At 42.4% G+C, this 21,721-nt stretch overlaps 2 protein-coding genes across 6 annotated transcripts in view; both read right to left on the reverse strand.

Moving 5' to 3' along the window:
• itga9 (integrin, alpha 9) overlaps nucleotides 1-18,307 on the reverse strand; it is a 96,439-nt gene extending 78,132 nt beyond the window's left edge. For both annotated transcript variants that reach the window (XR_013962630.1, XM_080739885.1), the window contains exons 1-5: nucleotides 17,922-18,307; nucleotides 17,050-17,177; nucleotides 14,408-14,514; nucleotides 11,026-11,149; nucleotides 8,518-8,585 (exon numbers count right to left, since the gene is read on the reverse strand). Coding sequence is in view for 1 of the 2 variants with exons in the window: in XM_080739885.1 (XP_080596011.1) it covers nucleotides 8,518-8,585; nucleotides 11,026-11,149; nucleotides 14,408-14,514; nucleotides 17,050-17,177; nucleotides 17,922-18,109 (615 nt within the window). In the remaining variant the exon portion in view is untranslated. The remainder of the gene's footprint in view (nucleotides 1-8,517; nucleotides 8,586-11,025; nucleotides 11,150-14,407; nucleotides 14,515-17,049; nucleotides 17,178-17,921) is intronic.
• A 1,497-nt stretch (nucleotides 18,308-19,804) lies between these two features.
• The window catches only part of golga4 (golgin A4), a 38,853-nt gene continuing 36,936 nt past the window's right edge, over nucleotides 19,805-21,721 (reverse strand). For all 4 annotated transcript variants that reach the window (XM_080741176.1, XM_080741175.1, XM_080741174.1 and 1 more), the window contains one exon: nucleotides 19,805-21,622. In XM_080741176.1, coding sequence (XP_080597302.1) covers nucleotides 21,608-21,622 — 15 coding nt within the window. In that variant the 3' untranslated portion in view covers nucleotides 19,805-21,607. The remainder of the gene's footprint in view (nucleotides 21,623-21,721) is intronic.

The following is a 21,721-nucleotide window of genomic DNA, read 5'->3' on the forward strand; positions in this document are numbered from 1 at the left end:
CAGGAATGATCTACACTACAGTACAAGCTTGGGCTTAAATGGTATGTTATTGTAAGTTATGAGCCCTAAGAAATGTGTAGTTTGACGCATAGAAACCAAACGATATACTGCAACATTGCCTGTATACACAGCCTATTGTATGTTTATCATATGCAGTCTTAATATCCTTGGGTAAGGGGAGATACACCTAGTTCAGACAAAAGATTTGCGAGGAGATGAAAAATGTTTTAAGCCCAACTTTGTCGTATGATATGTCATGTGTCGAAAATTGCTGACAAATCAACGCATATAAAGTTTGTCCCCATGTCAATCTGGCACTGTGAGTGACCTTGCTATTTAAAGAACTCACCATGTCAAATATGGATACAATTTGCCTGCCGAACACAGCTGCTACAGATGTTTTGGTGGAATTCCTAGGCTGAAGAGGCACTGGGGTTTATCCAAGTGAAAATGAACCAAGACACAGAGCGGAAAACAGCGACCTTTAACGGTTGACAGAATGGCTACATACCAACGACGGCGAAGCATGCCAGCATCAACTCCCATGTTCGAAGCCAACTCTCTCCCCACCACTGTCGAGAAATCCCAGCGAGAAATACAAATTTGTTCGCCGGGGGAGTTCCTTGTTGACAGTAATGTCAATTTACAGTATTACAGAAACGTAACCACTTAAGCCCTATTTTACACATATAGGCTATACGTACGTACATACATTTTTAATATAATATGGATAGGTGACAAACAAATTATCACCTTGTATTTGTTGCATACAATAACTTGGACTGCCTGTCCAAGTTATTATCCAAACTTGGACAGGCAGCATCAGCTTATGTGCACATAAAAAAAAAGGAAAATGTCCACATTCAAGACATTCAAGTAAGGTATCGACGAGGAATTCAAGCCACTAACATTTTTCCAAAGCATTTTCACCTGGGTCATATCATCCAAACCACCTGTCAACTCATCCAAACACTGCGTTAAGCCCCCTTCACACAACTAAGCAGATGCAGACCATTAAGCATTCATGTAAACCCCCAAGCAAGCCAAGCAAGAGCTCTCTGACACATCAGAAAATGAGTAATATAATATCCTACATGTGCAGATCGTGTAGTCTCACCGCATATAAGCCAGATGTAATTACATGAAGACAAACCTCTTTTGTAAGCATATTTCTGCATGTGCGCACTGTGTAGCCTACATCTGCAGTGTTTTACTGCGATGCACCGGAAGTAGAGGTGGAAAGAATACTTAATACTCTAATAAAGTAGAAGCACTGTAACTTGATTCAAATATTACTCAAAAGATAACTTGTGTTGAAAACTATTCGAGTAAAAGTGAAAAAGTCGTTATTTTTTAAGACTAATCTGAGTAATCTTACTGTACATACTGTATGGTCACTGTGAAGGGACCAATGTGGCATGCAGATGTGACGATTTCATCATGAATAAGAACTGGTTTCTACAGTTCAGTGATGCATCTTTTCTTTATAACAAAGCTTATTAAGTGTCCGCTGCTTTTGCCATGGTTTGTTGGGGGAGAATATTAACACGTGGGATTCTAACAAACTGAACAAGCTGGTGAGGAAGGCTAGCTACTGTATGTAGAGGCACATTCAGCCACTGAATCATCCTCCACCGGCACCAAACAAAGCAACATGGACAGTTTCTTCCAGTAGCCATCAGGCTCCACAACCAAGCCTGACCCCCATACAGTATGCGATGGTTCCTACCGTAGGAGACGCGGTTGCATAAATTAGAAGGCGCGGCTTGTGATTGGCTGGAGCGGAGTTCTGGAGCGCTCACTTGGACTGCGCGGGCGTTTATCGTGGGCTTGCCCAGGCCGTAATATAACGATTGCATTCACCACGGCTTCGTAACTCGTGCGGCCTGGCCCGCTCTTCGCGGGCACTCGCGCCTGCGGCGCTCGGGCGCGAAGAGCAGGACCAAGGTCCGCTGGCCTTCGCGCCGCTTGTAATGTCGTGGACAATAACTGTGACATCTAACCATAAAACGAGCGCTCCTTCAAACGGCGTCTCCTACGGTAGGAATAATAGCATACAGTATATGAGAACTTACGGTCTGCAATGACTATTCCATGATTCTCTGGGATGAATGACTTATTGACTCTGGAACCTCTACAAATGGACTACTGGGATGTACACTACAGAACCAAGACGGATGCCTTGTGATAAGGATAGCTGACTTATTTATATTCAATCATAGATTTGATATCCACCGTAGGCTGTACGACACTGTACACAAATCCACAGAGCCTAGTCCTTCCAAGTCCTTCCTACTCTTGGCAGAGTAGTTCTGGAGTGGTGGAGTGAATGGTCCTGTCTTCCCCTAATGGGACTGATCGTGGGTAGCTACTGGGACGTAAGTCGGGACTTGATCAACCCCGGCTGGGTCACCCAGGTGAGGGGTATGATGTTGCAAGACCCGAAACCCCAATGAGATTGGGCTACATCACTGAGGATACGTCCCAGGTGCATCCATGCGATGTTTTTTCGTTATAGAATATACAGCAGTTAACACAACTCTGTCAGACCAAAATCAGATAGACAATTTTATTTATGTTTGATCTTATTCTTATTATCTCTCTATTCTTACCTGAACCTACAGTATGTGTTTCGTGCTTACTGCTGTTGCTGCTACAACATCTGATCTCATCTTTTGGGGATCAATAAAGTTAATCCTATCTTAAAAATTGACTAACAAAGAGGTTCAAAGCTAACATCAATGGAACAGCCTCCCTGATTGTGACATAACAGCACAACTGTAGGCTACAACACAGTCAAAGACACATGACATATGTAAAAAACAGACAAAGCCAGATGTAGAAGCGGTTAGCACCGCTCAAAAAGGTATTACACATGAAAATAAATAAGCATGGAGAGGTATTTCCATCCTTGGTATACTGGCAGGGTGCACAAGACACTTTCAGCTGATCAATTTGCGAGACTAGCGACAGACAGACCGACAGACAGACCCTCTGGTAGACGGCTGGCCTCCTACAGAGCTACACCGTAAAAAGTGTATCTGGAAGACCAGGAGAGACAAAAGCATGTTGTGTTTGCGAGACACATTAGAGCAACACAATGTGGGAAAAAGTGTGACTGGTATCTATTGGCTGTAGAGGGAAGGAAGCTTTTATTTCCTTTGACACTATCTCTGGTGGGAGCGGGTCAAAGAGGTCATGTAGGGTCACTGTAGCCCTTCCTATCTGCCTATGGAGGCAGGAGATAAGGAGACCCACGTCTTGGTTTTGTTTAAACATACTAACTAGATATGACTTCAAGGCAATGTCACGATTATCTCAAACGTTTGTCTTTTAGGCGGTTACTTATTAATGAACAAAAATAGTGAAAATAGCAGATCTACAAGCTCACAACGCATTGTGATGTGATGTTAGTTAGGTGAGCTTGTAGATCGGTTATTTTCACACGCCATTATTGTCAACGTAGTAGAAATACAGGGTTTGAGTGGTTAATCAGACTAATAAAGTAAGGCAATTATTTAAAAGAATCTATGATTTCTTTTTTGGACATTTTGAAAATATATTGAAAAAGCCTGCTTCTCTATTATTCAATTAACCCACATCACGTCACACTGTACCACAATCCCTGAGAAGGTAAATGAAGAGGATGGGAGATGAATGGGCAGCTAGGTGGATTCCTTTATATACCTAACGTTTTACATTTTGAATACATGCACTTTAGGCAATATAGGCATTTAGAAGATGCTCTTAGCTAGAGCCTCATAAAGTGCAAGATCAGAGTCAGCGCTATGAACACTAGTCAGGTATACGGTCTAGTAAATAGAGCAAAAAGAATCAAATTAAGTGCCACAAAGTAACAAGGATAGTATTAGTATATCAAATACATATTAAAACTGCCAATAAAGACAAAACAACGTAGAACAAAATGACTTGGTTTGAGAAGAGCCTGTCGTTTGTCTGTCGTCAACAGAAAAACACACATAACAGACTGATGAAATCAGTGCGTTTGACAAACATTAACAGTAGGATCCCTGGCAGATGAACTGTTGTCGAAAAGAACTAAAACTATGACGTTTTTTTCACTGACGAAAATTAAATAAAAACGAAATATAAACTAAGCTGTGATGACTAAAACTAAATATCTATCTATAAATGCGACAAATCTCTGTCTGTTTGTTTGTTTGTTTGTTTGTTTGTAATCCGCGTATCTCGAGAACCGTTCGTCCCACCGGCTTCAGATTCGGCACGTGCGTTCCCCGCTGCGGCGCGGAGTGCAGTGCCGGGCCTCGGCCCGACTCGGCATGCGGTTTTCCCGAAGCGGCGCGAAACGTTCGGAATCTCCTTACGCGGAGCTGATTGTTAACAATCAGGCTGTTCCTGAGGAAATCGGCACAATCGCTGACTCATTGTGACATCACTTCATAAAAGGCTCTGACATCACGTACGCCAGGAGTCAACAAAAAATCTCTGTGAATGTGTATGTATGTGAATCTCGAGAACCGTTCTTCCCACCGGCACGCGCGTTCTCCAGATATGGGCATAAAATGAATCCCCGAATGCGGAGCTGATGTCTGACATCAGAGTTTTCCGCAACCGGTACTGTGTGTGCAGAGATCTCCATATATTGGGGTTTGCATTAAAGGGTGGGGACAAAGGCTAACAGAAGGCAAACAGATGGTCAAAACGGGTCCTATGACAACATGACAACAGGTATATTGGGGTTTGCATTAAAGGGTGGGGACAAAGGCTAACAGAAGGCAAACAGATGGTCAAAACGGTTCCTATGACAACAGGTATATTGGGGTTTGCATTAAAGGGTGGGGACAAAGGCTAACAGATGGTCAAAACGGGTCCTATGACAACAGGTATATTGGGGTTTGCATCCAAAATATATATATATCTATCTATAAATGCGACAAATCTCTGTCTGTCTGTCTGTTTGTTTGTTTGTAATCCACGTATCTCGAGAACCGTTCGTCCCACCGGCTTCAGATTCGGCACGCGCGTTCCCCGCCGCCGCGCGGAGTGCAGTGCAGGGCCTCGACCCGACCCGACTCGCGGTTTTCCGAAACCGGCGCGAAACGTTCGGAATCTCCTTATGCGGAGCTGATTGTTGACATCAGGCTGTTCCGGAGGAAATCGGCGCAAGCGCTGAGTCATTGTGACATCACTTCATAAAAGGCTCTGACATCACGTACGCCACATGAGTCAACACAAAATCTCTGTGAATGTGTATGTATGTATGTGAATCTCGAGAACCGTTCTTCCCACCGGCACACGCTTTCTCCAGATATAGGCATAAAATGAATCCCCGAATGCGGAGCTGATGTCTGACATCAGAGTTTTCCGCAACCGGTACTGTGTGTGCAGAGATCTCCATATATGGGCATAAGGGGACAAAGGCAAACAGATGGTCAAAACGGGTCCTATGACAACAGGTATATTGGGGTTTGCATTAAAGGGTGGGGACAAAGGCTAACAGATGGTCAAAACGGGTCCTATGACAACAGGTATATTGGGGTTTGCATTAAAGGATGGGGCATTCATGGGGTCCACTCCAAAAAAGAAAATAAAAGAGACAAAAACAAACATAAGACAAGCGACAAAGCGTGGGACTGGGAGGATGACTTGAATGATGCAGATTTAAGCAGGCTGTGTATTCTGCTTAAAGAAGAAACAAACTAAAAGCGACAGAGATCTCATATATGGGCATAAAATGGACGCAGATAAACAGATATCTCCATATACGGGCATAAAGGGACACAGACGGACAGATACAGAGATCTCCATATATGGGCATAAAATGGACACAAATAGACAGATATCTCCATATATGGGCATATGGGCATAAAATGGACCCAGAACTATATCTGCAGTGATCTCCATATATGGACATAAAATGGACGCCGACAGACAGACAGATACAGATATCTCCATATATGGGCATAAATGGACACAGGCAAACAGATGGTCAAAACGGGTTCTATGACAACAGGTATAATGGGGTTTGCATTAAAGGGCGGGGGATTCATTCCCTATTTACATCGTTCCCGAGTTGGCCAGGTCGCCGACTAGACGCTGGGCCGCCCGAAGGGCGGCCCAGCTTCTAGTATTGACAATTACGTCAACAAAATAAAAACTGGACTAAAATGTTGGGGAGGGACTGGTGGAGAAGAGCGTCATTTTATGTTTGGTTGCTCTCCAGTGTTGCATGCTGAAAATAGAAGATCTACAAGCTCACAATGCGTCACGCTGCGACGCGTTGTGAGCTTGTAGATCGGCTATTTTCCGCACGCAACCAAGTGTAAAATCAGTCATTACGATACCATCAAGGCCTGCCAAAATACATTTCAGTTGACTAAATCAACTGTAGATTTAGTCGCCTAAAATCTTATGATATTTAGTCGACTAAAACTAGACTAAAACTAAAACCTTTCAGGTGACTAAATTATTAAATTAAATTACATTTTATTCAAAAGACTATGACTAAAACTAAATCCAAATTTGCTGTCAAAAACAACACAGCAGATGAGCTACAGTTAAAGAGTCTCTGAGAGCAGACGGACTTCATAACAGAGGACTCCAAACAAAGACCAGACACCTAACAGTTACAGCAGTGGTTCTCAGGATCCAGGGACCTCCAGGGGTCCTTCAGGGGGTTCAAGGGGTTCTCCGTGCAGCTACAGTACATGTTGAAGAACCAAATGGACAAACGGGTCTGTCTGTAACCTCAGGTGTGTACAACTGGAAACAATGGACCCTTGCGGGTCCATTCTTTCCAGCTGTACACTCAAATAAAAGTAACTCTTAGCCTAAATCCCATTGTTCTGATGAGAGGACATTATTCTTTGAGACACACATACGGGCCGCAATTCTTTTTTTCCGGGTGTACAACACACAGATTTCTCCATTGGAATTGCATTACAGAATGACACACGTTGTTACATTTTGTAGGTTTCACAGATGGTGAAGTATTGTTGTGCAGGTAATTGCAACAACCCCTGATGTAGTGAAAAGTGAAAACAGGACCGCCAAATATTCTTAACCTTCCGCGATTCATGGGTTTCAAATGAGTACCTGAGATGAATAACAGTCTAGGTCCACATTTTAAAACTTTGAATGTAGATATTTTTTTGATTTACCAGACTGTAAACCACAAACTAGACGTTTTTAATCTGTTAAATTCTTAATGCACTCCCCCCTCATTTTGTTGAATTAGATTTTTTTACTTAAATCATATATATTAGGAATTATAAGACATAATACTTATGGAAAGTGGAAAAAACAGTATATCTCCAACCGTTTGTGGAACAACAGTATAAGTCCGTACAAAATGAGGGGGGAGTGCATTAACAATTTAACAGATTAAACATGACTAATTTGTGGTTTACAGTCTGGTAAATCAAAAAAATATCTATATTAAATATATATATATATATATATATATATATATGTCACGGTTAGATAGAGAAACTGTTAGAGCGAGAAACAGAGCGCTCGTCGTGCGGCGCGGGCCGGAACAAACGGTCGCTTTGAGCCACAACAACGTAGCGTCGGCAGGAATGATAGCGCCTCACCCCACGGAGGTTAGGGTTAGGGTTAGGGTTAGGGTTAGACATAGTTTTACTGAGGTTAAGTTAGGGTTAGGGTTAGAGTAAGGCATAGTAAGCTAATGGCTAAACACTGCCGAGCTAGGCTAGTAAATAAACGAAAGAGAGTCGCAAACGAGTGACGTCAGCGCCTACACTAGTGAATGGCTGTTGTCGCCATCTGGTGGTGATTGGTGTGTGGTGAACGACAAAACAAGCGCTCTTACCATGATTTAACTGAGTTACCCAATCTAACTGTAACATATATATATATATATATATATATATATATATATATATATATATATCGACTGTTATATCGACTGTCTCAGGCACTCAAATGCAGTCCTACACATGTTGAGGACCAACACAGGTGTTCTGATTGACGTAGAACATTAGTTCTATGCCAATCAGACAAATTGAAACACCTGTGTTGGTCCTCAACATGGCGTCTACATTTGAAACCCATGAATTCTGCCTATAATATATCCTTTGAGACGCACATCCAGGTTTTTTCTGGGATCACGTGACATTGATCAGCTTGCCCTATTTGCTCATACTAAGACATGACGTATGTGTAGTCAGAAGAATAGTGTGGCCAAAAATACCATATATCTTCTGGGTATTTCTCTGCGAAATGTTGATGTCACAAAGCAACTTCAGGATATGTGTTGTTTCACTACATTATTAATCTCCTCACACAAGTAGCAATGGGATTTACAGGCAAAGGTTTCCTTTAACACTGATGATTTTACAGTGTATATTGGGGTGCCAGGGATGATAATCATCGTATCAAATGTCCTGGCCTATCAAACTGGGGGCTCCTTCAAATTAAATAAGTTGAGAATCACTTTGTTTGGAGTCCAATAACAGAAGAATGGGTTTCGCATTATGGATGATAAAAGATGAACATTGCACTGTCACTGACCTCCGTGAAAACGCCTGCTATCCCCGCCTGGCATGAGCCATGCTCTTCCCCATACTTCTGCTTATAGTCTGTAAAGAAAAGAAAGAAAAAAAACAAAACCACAAATTATTTCACTGTGCGCCTGAGCCAGCACTTACTGGAGTTCACTCGGCATTCCATATGGAGCTAGTCAAAGTAGCTCTCCTCCATCCAAGATGAATCTGGGGCTAGAAAGCAAGACTTTCAGAAGAAGAAAAAAAAAAAAAAAAAACGGTACAACTCCACATTCAAGAAAAACTCACACTTGGGGGGGTGGGGAGGGGGGGTAGGGGGACATACTGCTCTCATGTTACAAAAAATATTGAGTTTGGATCTGTGCAAGATGTACTGTACACACGGTCCCTTTGCTAAGACTGCATGGGCCCTCCGAAACTTGGAAGCAACAAGAGAAACGGAAGGACACAAAACCCCCGACCCTGGAGAATGATCTAGGTATAAAAGGTTTCATTACTCAAGTCCAAACATATTAAAGAAAATACTTGCATCATTCGGCAGAATATTTCGTGCAGTAGGTTGCTTTTTCAAATGAAATGTGATTTCTTTAAGCGTAAAAGTGCTGGGTTTAGACCACCGTGGGTGCGAGAAACGTATACCGTATAGTATGTTAACCTATTTGTATAGCATACCAAATGAACGTGATTTACTGCTATCGTAAACCTGCAAACTGTTAAAGCATGGTGCTTGCAAAAACAGTTTTTTTCCCTCCTACCTTGCATTCAAGCAATTTGATATCTAACACCACAGAAATTTAGGAGAGCAAGCCAAACTCTTGTTTTTCAACAAAGCTTCCATCACAGTAATACGCTCATAATGTGAACACTTTCCCTTTCAAACGAGTTGCCTGAGGAGCACTAATTCTCCACTGGCTCAACGCTTAACGCGTCGGATACTTTATCCTCAGCGTAACGAACTCTACGTCCTTCAAATTCCCAGGTGCTGCGTCTTGCCAGAGAACTTGCGTTAGGGTTTTGACACACTTCAACACACTTCAAGGCCCTCCAGCTACCAGTGGTGGGAAAAGTACTCAAATGTTTTACCTAAGTAAAAGTATCAATAGGCCTACTGCAAGAGATTCTCTGTTTACAAGTAAAAGCCCAGAAATCAACATTTACTTGAGTAAAAGTACAAAAGTATTGGTATCAAAATGTACTTAGTCCCAAAAGTAGAAAGTACTCATTACGCAGAATGTCCCAAATTTTCAAATGTATTAAACGTATACAAATCTTTTGAAAATAACAGATCTACAAGCTTGTAGATCGCCTATGTTCAAATGGCCAAAAGGGCTATGTTTTATAATAACAATCAAAATCTACAAAGTAACTAGTAACTAAAGTTTTCAAATAATTGTGGTGGAGCAAAAATATTTGCCTCTGAGACGTAGTAGAAGTAAAAGTACAGAAAACTGGAAAAACTCCAGTAAAGTAAAAAGAAAAACTCATAATTGTACTTGAGTAAGTGTACTTGGTTACTTTACACCCCTGCCAGCTACCAGTGTTGGGTGCCAGAACGCCTGTCAGAGGCCTGACGTAAGGGAAAGGCTCCCATAACTCACAGCGATAGCTGCAGAGATCGTGGGCCGTGACAAACGGGGCTTGTTGGTCCAAGTTGGGTTGAAACGGGGAGCGCAGACTGTTGGGCCAACAGGCCCTCTCATCTTCAAGTGTAGACTTTACAAAGTTCTGTCAGTCCGAGATCATGATCAGCTCTTTCTGTCTTCTATGTGTCCTGTGACTAAAGGAAGATGGTGTTTTGACTCACTCTCCGCTTACATTTGTTCTCCCCTTTCAAACGATGTGTCTGCTTCTTTCAGACAGTGTGCCAGTGAAGAGAGACATGGAGAGTTAAGGTAGAGGTCAGGACAACACGTGAAGCAGCCCCTGGACCAGATTCTCCATACATGGCAAAGGGTAAAACCCTCAATGTTAATTTAACCATGTTAAGCCTGGCGTGCCTATTTTGGGCATGTCTTTATAGGCATCATTTTTCAAAAATGTTTAAAACCGTAAAAAAAAAAAAAAAAATTACTTATTAACTTAAAAATCAGTTCAACATTTTCAAAAATTGTGAAAATTGCACATCTACTAGCTCACAATGGTGGCATTGTTTTCTCAATTTGTCATACGATTTATATATACGACGTACTGTATAGGGCTTCAGTGATTAACTCAGATAGACTTCATCGGAGCATGTACCTTTATTGTCCGATTCAGGTCTGATAGACTGAAAGATCAAAATAAAGTGAATCACTGCATAGATCTGAAGCGTGCACAAATCTAAGTTTGGTCACAGCTTGGACACATGGATGCAAGAATGGACCAAAAACAAGAGTGCAATAATGGACCAAAATACCGGTACATCACTTGGGTCCATGTTTACATACAGAACATGTGACTGTGCAGTTTGGTGCCTGAAAGTGATTGAGCCACCACCAGGGTGTCTCCAACAACTGCAATGGCTTCCATACCATACCTTCATAACAAGGGATCAGTGGTTGCGTCCTTCCCTGCAGAGTTGGAGGGATGATGGAGCAGTAGCCGTGGGGAAGGATGTGCTCCGAGTCATAGTAGACGTTTTTCCAACGGTGGGCACAGGCCTGCATGGGACAACAACGGTCACTTTGTTTATATCGTACAGAAAAAAGAAGAAAAAAAATCAAACCAGTTCAGGCAACCTCATTCTTGAGTCTTTGCTCCAATATGCTGACTGTTTAAGTTCATACACACATACACAGAGAATGAGAGAGAGGACAGGCCAGCCCCCTTCCCTCTGGACTGGAGTCAGTGTGTCTGTGTGGCTGTCAAATGAACGTCTACGAAGAGGGGAATTAAAAACCCATCCAACCCCTGACCATAACAGCCATGGTCTGTGGTGTGAATATCTCAGCTAAGCTTAATATCCGCGCTTCCTCCAAAAAAACACTGTTTTGTACACGGTGGGAGTGAAGAGTCCACAACACATCCTCGAGCTGCAACACTGGAGTATCCAAAGAGTTCGGCTCATCCCTGCTTAGCGGAAAACCCGAATGAACCCGAGTGCCCCTGAGGGGACCACGGCCAACAGCAGAGAAGAAAGACAACATTATACAATACAAATATGGAAGAAGTAAACACACGTTTTATTATGTTGTTACTGAAAGAGGGAGCAAATTTCCCAAAGCTGTTTTTATTTTTGCAATATCCACCGGCGGGGGAGTGATGCTGTGCTGCCGTTGTGTTTTGCAAAAACAACGCATTCCGTAGATCAGTAATCGAACAGGAAACTGCGGAGCCGAGTTAAAACTTTTTGCACAAAGCATGCCACATAAATGTGGTAATAATTTAGGACCCTGGGACGGTGGTCAGACTCCTGTGGCTCTGGGGACAGCGCTGAAATGCTTTTCTTACAGGCAGAGTTCAGCTCATTTCCCCCTGCACTCCCCACACACACAGCCAGGCCTAAATGAATAAAAGAGCTCTGCAGATTGTGGGTACACACATGGGGCGTCACGACAGTCTGGAAGCAAGATGCTGCGCCGAGACGCATCCATGATGTGTTTTCGAAACGACAGTCTGGCCAACAGCTAGTAATAGCTAGGTAACGTGAGCTCGAAAGAATTTGCTCAATGAGGAATTACGCCGGAATTGTTTACATTAGTGATAATACTGTCGAATTTCCAGTTTCCACAGGAGGAGAAAAATGAAATAACAGATCAGCTGATACGGGCACGGTGCAAAGGTCTTGCAGAGGCCTGTGTGTGTGTGTGTGCGCAGTGGCAGATATGTGCTAGTAAAATAAAAAAACAACTGCTACGGTTTGTATTTCCCTGACAGAAGCAGACCAAGTATGGAGTTGTGCTGTTGTCATGTTCCAGCTCGGCCTCCTGCTTGCTGATTGGTTCTGAACAGGGCCCAACTTTTTTGTTTTTTTTGGTTGAAAACACAGATGAAATCACTGCACTGTAGTTCACATCTGCCGAGCAGCCGTCTCCTCCTCCACTCGCACAGAAACGTGAGTCCATTCACATGGGATTAAAAACAAGCATCAGCCATTCTCTGCAGCGGGCCCACAAACACGTGGCTGCAGAGAGCCTCTGTGTTCCTTTTAACCACGTGAACCCCAGCGTCCCCATTCTGGGGACGGACGTTCGTTCTGGGGAAAAAAAGACGTTCTACAAGCTCACAACGTGTCGCATCGTTGGTATATTTCCTATTTTTGGTGAAGAGATTTGGTGCGGAGGGCAAAACGTAGAGGGCCTAGTAGTACACAGTAGACCCCTGGGTGACTGTGGTCAATTAAGTATACTGAAGGGTTTAAGTGGTTAACCTTACTGGTCCATTTTATGCTCTCGGAGTTAAATGGACACTCAGGATTTTGCAGTGTAGAACTAAATGCTTCTCATTATACAAGTTTATGGTCAAATGATCCCAAACTGACAGGTCCAAGAAGCCTTACTTTTAAGTTTGACTGAAGGATAAAAAATGGTTTGAAAAATCACGCCAACACATTCCGCTCAGATGAAAAGAAAATGGCACTAAAGAGGAATGTATTCAAAGTAATGCAACCACATGGCTGGCCAAAATGTTATCTGGACTTCTTTGGACAGGGAAAGAAAAGAAGTAAAAAAAAAAAAGAACCTCGTGGCTCCTGTAGCTCCCACGGGACGAAGTCAATCAACAACGAGCATTCAAGCACATTAACACCTGTCAGGACTGTTTACAGTTCGTCCACGTGGCTTGGAGGGGGGCTACGAGTGTTCTCCAGCCCACCCTTAATATAGTCGCCTATGGGCTACCCTGTAAGACACTAGCTGTGCACCCCCCCCCCCACCCCAGGGCCAGAGAGAAGCTGATGTCTCTCACTACCCACTGCAGGGAGAGGGGGTTAGCTTAATCAAAGTCTGCCCTTGGATGAGACCACCGCAGAGGGGCTTGAAGCCTAAACAAACTCAACCAGCTGCCCTGTGATCTCCTGGCAAGCATCCAGTCTAGAACCTCTTAGATCAGCACCACTGGCTAGCCTGCCAATTTATCTGGATCTTCCCGGTGTTTTATCAAAAGGACTATTTTTGACAACCACGTCTCTCTTCACTGTCAATTCCAGCACCAAAAGCCAAGGCCAAAGTTGTATCTGGTGTAATTATGCAACCTCACAGCAGTCGCCACATCGTTCCTTCTACAGTTTTACGGCAAGGACCCCCCCCCCCACACACACACACACACACACACGCACGAATTGACGAATGTGATTCATAAGATTTGACACCGCTACAGCTCAAACACGTAACGCTGTGGCCTTTGCCAGAGGAGGGTTTTGATGTTGGGAACCAGCTGTGGTTTAACAATGCGGTTCATGGTAAGACATTTGCAACAATGATGGTGGTATAATCCAGTCTGCCTTTACGAGTGTACATGGTTTGCATTAAAAGCATTTGCTGTACTGACTCAGTGACTCTAGCCACTTACCATCTAGACAAAACCGGACCTTTTTTTTGTATTTATCCCACGATTTTGTAACCCATTGTTCACCCAGTGTAAATGTTTCACCCGGTGTCAAATGTAATCCTAGGCGCTCCACACTCTCTGCCAACCTGGGGAGAGCAACGGACTGACCTCATGCTTCCTTCTATGCATGAGGAGTCCAAGCCGCTTCTTTTCACCTGACAGGGGGGGGGGGGCGGGGGGGGGGGCGGGGGGGGGGGGGGGGGGGGGGGGGGGGGCGTTTTTTTCCTTCTACACGAAATCCCTTTGCCAAAAAGATCCTATCTACAAGCTCACAATGCTTCGCAACGCACTGCGTTGTAAGCTTTTTTTTGTCCAATGTCTCCCCCAAGAGTTTGGAGTTTAGATGCTGGGTGTTCCGTCCCTGAACTCACCAAGATCTTGCCGTTGGCCTTGTCCTGACGAGCCAGGCTGACCCCCATCCACTCATCATCCCTGTCTCCCTGACACGTCTTCCCACACGACTCCCTGGGCTTGTTTCCTGAAACAAATATGTTGGAACAATGAGAGCAGTTTTCACACCATGAGTCACCGAGTCAGAGGACGCCTCACAGTGGGTCAGTGTGGCTGTTGTCAGCATTTTGGGTCTTGCGTTTATTTCCTTATCATTGCTAAGCAACCTTGGCAACGACTTGCGTGATTGAATGTCGGACACAACCAAAATAGCATGTAGCAGAAAGAAAACACACAATACCTGTGGCCACCGCGAGTATTTAACAATGGCTGTGCGCGGGTATTTCTGTCCAACTCATTAGCATTAATGCCGTAAACATCCGTTTCTCCGTTTAAAAATGTGACGTAACAAATCATTGTCATTTCAATTGCACAAGTATGTATGACTCTATTGACCCAGGGGGGCCTGATATTATGTCTGACAACATCCCACGCAGAATTGAAACTGTGAGGGCAGTGTTGTGCAATGCAGCTTGTTTCCTTAACTCTGAATATTGACCTCAGCTAATATAAAACAGAAACATTCGTTTAGTGGTGTATGTCATATTGTTGTGTATTTATTTGACCAGGAGAGTCACATTGAGGTTTCAAGGTCTCATTTATAAGTGAGACCTGGTCAAGACAAGGCCAGAGCATTACAAAAGAGACAAAACAAGGGACAAGACAGAAATTGTGCAACAATTACGTCGCAGCAGAAAATAAAAGCTCCAATAAAACTTTGTTGGTCCATTAAGACAATGGTTCTCAACCTGTGGGGTCCCAAAATTATTTTGGGGGGGGTCCCCAGATGATTAACGTAATGTGCAACATTGTTTTCTCACTCGAAAGTAAACAAACCAACCTAAAGTTTACGTGTATTGAGGGTATCTGCACATTTCTAAAGTGGCAATTTAAGGACTTTTTAGTACCTCTGGTCAAGCATTGGTAAAATTCTCATATATTAGAGGCTGAAATTGTGAAAATAGCTGATCTACATGCTCATGAGCTACATAAGCATGTAGATGCTCATGTGGCTATTTTCACAATGGAATAGATTGAGTCAAACTAAATGAAATGCCAACTCCTACAATTCCAAGTGCTTGTGCAGGGTGGGGGGTCCCCAGCTCAAATATGATTATTTTGGGGGTCGCTGCCTGAAAAGGTTGAGAACCACTGCATTAAGATGATGCATGCTACTGATTCTAAAAACAAAAAAAGATCTAGGAATAAAACCCATATAAATGAACAGAGATAGTTGTGTTTTGTCGAACATGCACTCAATTAAGAAAATAGAACAGATCAAAGTTTGTTGAAAGCTCCAACATGAGCACTAATCTCCAATCAAGAAGCTGCTTTTGTCTGGGTCCAAATACTAAATAAAATGCACTTGAGTAAAGTAATGTTCTCCAAACAGATTTAAATAGTATCTTTCTTTCTCAAGACAAACTCAGATGAACTGTATGCAGTGTGAACTACTGTTAGGCCTATTCTTAAAACATGTTATGGACCTATCAGGGTTGTTGAGCCCCTCTAAGCCGTAGATACTTCACTGAGTGGAGCTCAGGCAAACAGACTTCAGGTCAGCTCTGAACTCATAGATAATGTCTGTTTTCCTTTCCTTGGTGACACATTGACAGAGTAGGCTAGAGTGGAGGTTAACATTGAACCCACTCAAAGCTCCCCCTGTTGACCACAAGAAAAGAGCCAGGGGTTAGCTTTACAACTCAACCCTTTTCTTTTGGCTCAAGTGCTCGGAAAATATTAGCTGAAGCATTAATCATATTTATCAAAATATTTCTGGACTTTTTGCACACTGAACCCCTCTTATTTGAATGTCTGCCATACATGGCTTCGAAAACAAAAGCACCAACTGTCACATTAAGACAAGTGTGTATTCTTCAGATAAAACAAAACAGATGCCGGAAGGGTTTGTGCCGGACCACTATAGGCTATAGGATATATTCTATACACTGGCCTTTGTGTCCTCTGATTGACTGGAGTTTAACCACATGAACTCTAGCGTCTCTCTATTCTGGGGTCAAACATTCTGCGAAAATAGCTCGATCAACGTGCTCACAACGTGTCGCAACATAACGGGCTCTCTGTCAGATTGTAGATCGACTATTTTCAGCAAAGAGATTTCGTGTTGAAGTAAAAGAAAAGGAGCTAATCTAGTGTAGAGCCCTGGGGGACCTGGCCTGGTCAGCTAAGGATATAGTGGAATGATACGCAGCACTCAAACTTCTCAACCCTTTCTCATTTGGCCGCATACCAAGGTCTCAAAAATATTTAAAATTGTTAAACTTTTTCCAAGATCTTTGGAAAACAGCAGATCTACAAGCTCACAACATGCCACAGATGCTCGCGCCGCTGTGAGTACTACAGTAGGTCAGACCCCACTTTGAGAACCACTGATATTACTGAGTACCATTGAAACCAGTGCTCAGCAGTTATAGGCTAGACAGTGTTTGTTTTGAAGAGCATGTGCTGCCTGGTGGTGGTGGTGGTGGTGGTCGTAGTAGTAGTAGTAGTAATAGTAGTAGTGTGTCATTATAGACCTCGGTTCCATTGAGGCTATACTGACCTCTCCCCAGGTCCATTTCTGTGCAGCGTCGTTCTGGGTTGCTGTGAACTCGACACTTGTACACAGCTCCAGGACTGCGCACAGAGCTACTGTAAGTGGAGTTGGCCCTCGGGGCCCCTACCAGGACCCTGTAAACAGAGAGGAGGCAGAGCATGACTGAACTGTCACCCCCATAAGCAGTGTTCCTATAACTGTCCCACGGACCCCCATACCTCTGAGAACGCACAAATGGAACCATATATGCTCTAAGAGTTACAGTTTTGACTGCTATATGATGTTTTGCATATTTGTTGTATATGTGTCTGACATTTAATGTCTGAATGAAATGAGTACAAAGGACACCAATGTAAACAAGCCATATGACTTTCTTGAGTAAACTTTCTATCTGAACTGTACCGACTTGTGCTTTTCCTATGCAAACTGCTAATAAAGTATTCAATCAACCAATCAAAGGGTCCATTTGGAACCCCCCTCAAAGTGGGGGTCCATGGATGGACCCCCACTATCACTGACCTAAAGTTAGCCCTAATGCCTCTAAAAAGGAATGTCTGTCATTTTACTAATGGTCAAAATAACAGCATGCTCTGCTCTCAGTGACATGGGCTATCTGTGAGTGATGTGAAAAGGGTTAAACAAATAAACATTCCAAACAGCCAGAAACTACTTGTAAATAACAATAATGATAGTAATAATAATGATAGTATTAGTAGTAGTAATAATAATAATATTAATAACAATTAAAAAATATATATAATTTAAACATGTTAATCTTATAAACTTTAGCATGTTGAAGTTGTTTAACAGTGTGTGTTAAAGAGCACAACTTTCAGCACACATACATGTAAGTATATCAATCACAACAGCAGACTTACCAGCGTGTGTTATCATGATAATGCTCCAGAACTGAATAACCAAAAAAACTTGAATCTGGTCCACGGAACACTAAAGGATGTTCTAAGTCGATATTATAAGAATAAGCAAATGAAACTGACATATACACATAAAACACGTCCTGTATTCCCACATGTCGTCCGCGCAGTGCCATATCCCTTTTGCGCATCAGTTGTAAAAGTATCCAATGAAAAAAATAGATAATTTATAAGTTTTCAGTGGTTTAAAAAAGAGAAAAAAGAAGAAAAAAGTTACATAAACACCGTCCAAAAAGTTGTTAAAGTCTCTCGTTTTGCAGTAATAACATGCGTAGAGGTGCTTGAGGATGAAATGTAACGGGTCTGGTAAATAACGGTGCGTCAGCTCCTCTCCATTCTATGTGCCAATCTGACTAAAGTTCTCACTCCCAACGCTCCCCGTCTTTCTTGGCGATAAATGCGGTCACGGCGGGACGACGTGAATGGGTAGAAACCGTTTTAACTCTATAGTAGAAAACCTCGCATCACATTTCAGCCATCAAGTTACAGCAGTATGTGTGCACCGCCGCCATCTAGTGGCCCTTTTGAAGCACGTTCTCAGCTCTCAGAAGTTATTTTTCAGCAAGCTACAGTAGCCTATAAAAATGTTTCTCGAACTTTCACATTTCAAGGTCTCCCTATAACTCTAACAGTGTACAAATGGAATCAAATGAACCCCAACAGGTTCCTTTGGTTCCATCCATTTGTACGGTGTCAGAGTTACAGACTTATGGGTCAATTTACACCCATAAAGGAACCCACCGAGTCCCTGGAATCCACTTTGAGAACCACTGCTATACTCCATATAAAAAATAAGCTTTAATTCAAATCATTGAAAAGAAGGGAAAAAAAGGAAATATTTGTGTAACCGTTAAAGTGAATCTAAGCTGCTGGAAAATATGTTGGGGTCAAAATGTCATCCTTGATCCTGTGTATGATATCAGTGGTTCAACCCCTTTCATTTCAAGGACCCCCAATTTGATACGCATTATTACATCAAGGGCCCTCTATTACTTTTTTTGTTATCCTCCCTTTATCACAATCTACTGTAAGCCTGATGGTCTGTTATTTGGTCCAGAATTCCTTTACCGTTTATGCATTTAAAAAGCAAGACATTAGGTGATCTGTTCATCTTCAACAAGGGGGATGACTAAGAACTGTTGTTGATAAGGGAGGGGGGGGGGAAGGGGTGCTGAAGAATTTTGGTTGACGGGGGGCCGGGATGGAGAGGGTAGATTTACAAGCATTTTGGTCATTTTGCTAACGCAGGGGGGATGGCATCCCCCCTTATATGGCCTATACTGTATAGGCAGGCTACTGAGAAAACAGTGAAACTCTGATCAATACAACCATTCTTGTATGTTCTCTACTTGGATGTACTCGTACTTGTGATAATGAAGATGAACTATCCATCATTTAGTTGGGGACCCCCTTGAGGACCATCAAGTGCATGCCCCAGGGAGGGCAGTGGTACAATCATTTTAACTACTATATCCATTTTATACTTTGAATATTCAAAAATAGCAGATATACAAGCTCACTTGTACATGTGCCATTTTTGAAAAAATCAGAAAAATATCGAAAATGTTTGTGTTCCGCTGCCAAAATATATATAGATTTGGGGGTCCTTGACACTAAAAAGCTTGAGAACCACGTGTTTTCATTGTGGGATGATGGCAAACCTGCAGCTTACCATAATAAAAAGGTATATTCTTTTTAATAATTGATTACAACATTGAAACAAATAATTACACAAGATAATCAGGTGCATGAGACAAAACCAACGGCAAAAAGAGTGACACAAAAAGCATACCGCAAATAGTTGTAAATATGATTTAATTCGTTTATCTGAAAATGTGTAGCAACAGTCATATTGTGCCCTAATATACAATTCAAATTTCATAGTACAATTTACATAGTTTCTTTTTTTTTCTTCCAGGGGTTATCTACCTGTCAGTGTCCACAAAATATAAAGTATAAAAGCTGTGTTACACAAACAAGGTCTATAGAAGCAGATATCTTAACATGGTGCGAGTGCACATTTTAAGAGTGCACAGTTAAAGGGTCATTTAACACAGTTATACAGTGGAAGTGATGCAGACAGAACACAAAATCAACTGACCATCAGCATCAATACAGGATATAATTTATTGCACAAGCCATTGTTTTAATAGACACAAATAAAAGGGAAACCGTCTATCCTGGACTAAAACATAATTGTATAAATTAACAATCGTAATCTCAAAACTAAAACTAGAGTCTTAAAAATAATGTTTTCTTTTTTTTCTGGCTAATTCTCTAATTTCCCTCACACCACAAACTATCATACACAGTACATACCATATTAAAGAGAGCACACGCATTTAAAGGAGAATTTCGCCACTTTTTAAAAATTTGGTGTAATCATTATTGATGGTCAATGTAGTCCAGTGGTTTTCAAAGTGTGGTCCAGACAGAGACCCTCAGGGTTCCTTGATGGGCCATGGACCGTTACAGGTCTGAAACTCTGAGTGTAAAAATGGAACCAGTTCCATTCGTACGTACACTCTATTACAAAAGGTTTGAAAACCACTGATGTAATTAATTTAAAGCAATACAATCTTCACCGTCTTCAATTTTAGCAGAGAAATGTGAGTTCCCCTGCTTAGTGCCTTACCAACAGTAGGATGACAACCAAACAATGTGTCGCAATGCAACTCGCTTTTAGGGTCTGGGTTCCCCCCCAAAAGCTTGTGAATATTTGTTGCTGTTGTTTGTTGTTATTGGTTAAGTATCTATGAGATCACTATTGCCATTTGTCCAAAAGATATGTACCGTTACTGTAGAACCTCGCCACACTAGGATAAATCATACAAACAAGCAGCTGTCTGTTTAGTGCAGATTCTCCACTGAACACCAACTTGTGATTTGACCAACTTGTAAAAAAATAAAAAAATAAAAAAAAATGAGACAATATACTTTTATTTATATGCTAAATGGGTTACTTATGGGATTTTTTCTAACTTGGGTAAATATGGGAGTGGACAGTAGCATGGTTCACGTGTGCATAATCCCACGCTGATCTCACCTTCACGCTATGATATATAATGAGAAGCAGGTGTACGCAGTTCTTCATAAATCTGAGGGAAAACGTCAGTATGGAGAAACAGACAAATACTATATGTGTGTGCATCTATTCAGAGGGGATTCTGCACACTTTCTAACACATGGCCACAGGTGTTTTTCACATTATCACTGTCGGTGTCGGCAATACTGTAGTTTCAAGTTCAGGGTGAAAACTGGCGAAGTGCTCCTTTAACAACAGCGCACACACGCACGCGCGCACAAACACACACACAACCAGCACCTCCACACACAACCGAACACAAGACTGCGCACGCACGCACGCACACACACACACACACACACACACACACACACACACACACACACACACACACACACACACACACACACACACACACACACACACACACACACACACACACACACACACACACACACACACACAAGACTGCACACACGCACGCGCACATGAAAAGAAATGCAGACAGGAAGAAGGGCTTGATCAAGTCCATGGCAGTCTAGCCCTTCAAGCAGCAATGTATGTTGTATTCCTATCCTATAGTGCCCGGCTCCCATTCCAACACTCAACGTAACCAGGGCTGTGGAAACAGAGGAGAGATACTGTAAAGTCTAGGAAAGTAAATATACCTCAAAATTGTACTTAAGTACAGTACTTTGAGTAAAAGTACACCACTGGC

Source organism: Nannobrachium achirus (assembly GCF_963921795.1).
Source record: "Nannobrachium achirus genome assembly, chromosome: 13".
Taxonomy (NCBI): Eukaryota; Metazoa; Chordata; class Actinopteri; order Myctophiformes; family Myctophidae; genus Nannobrachium; species Nannobrachium achirus.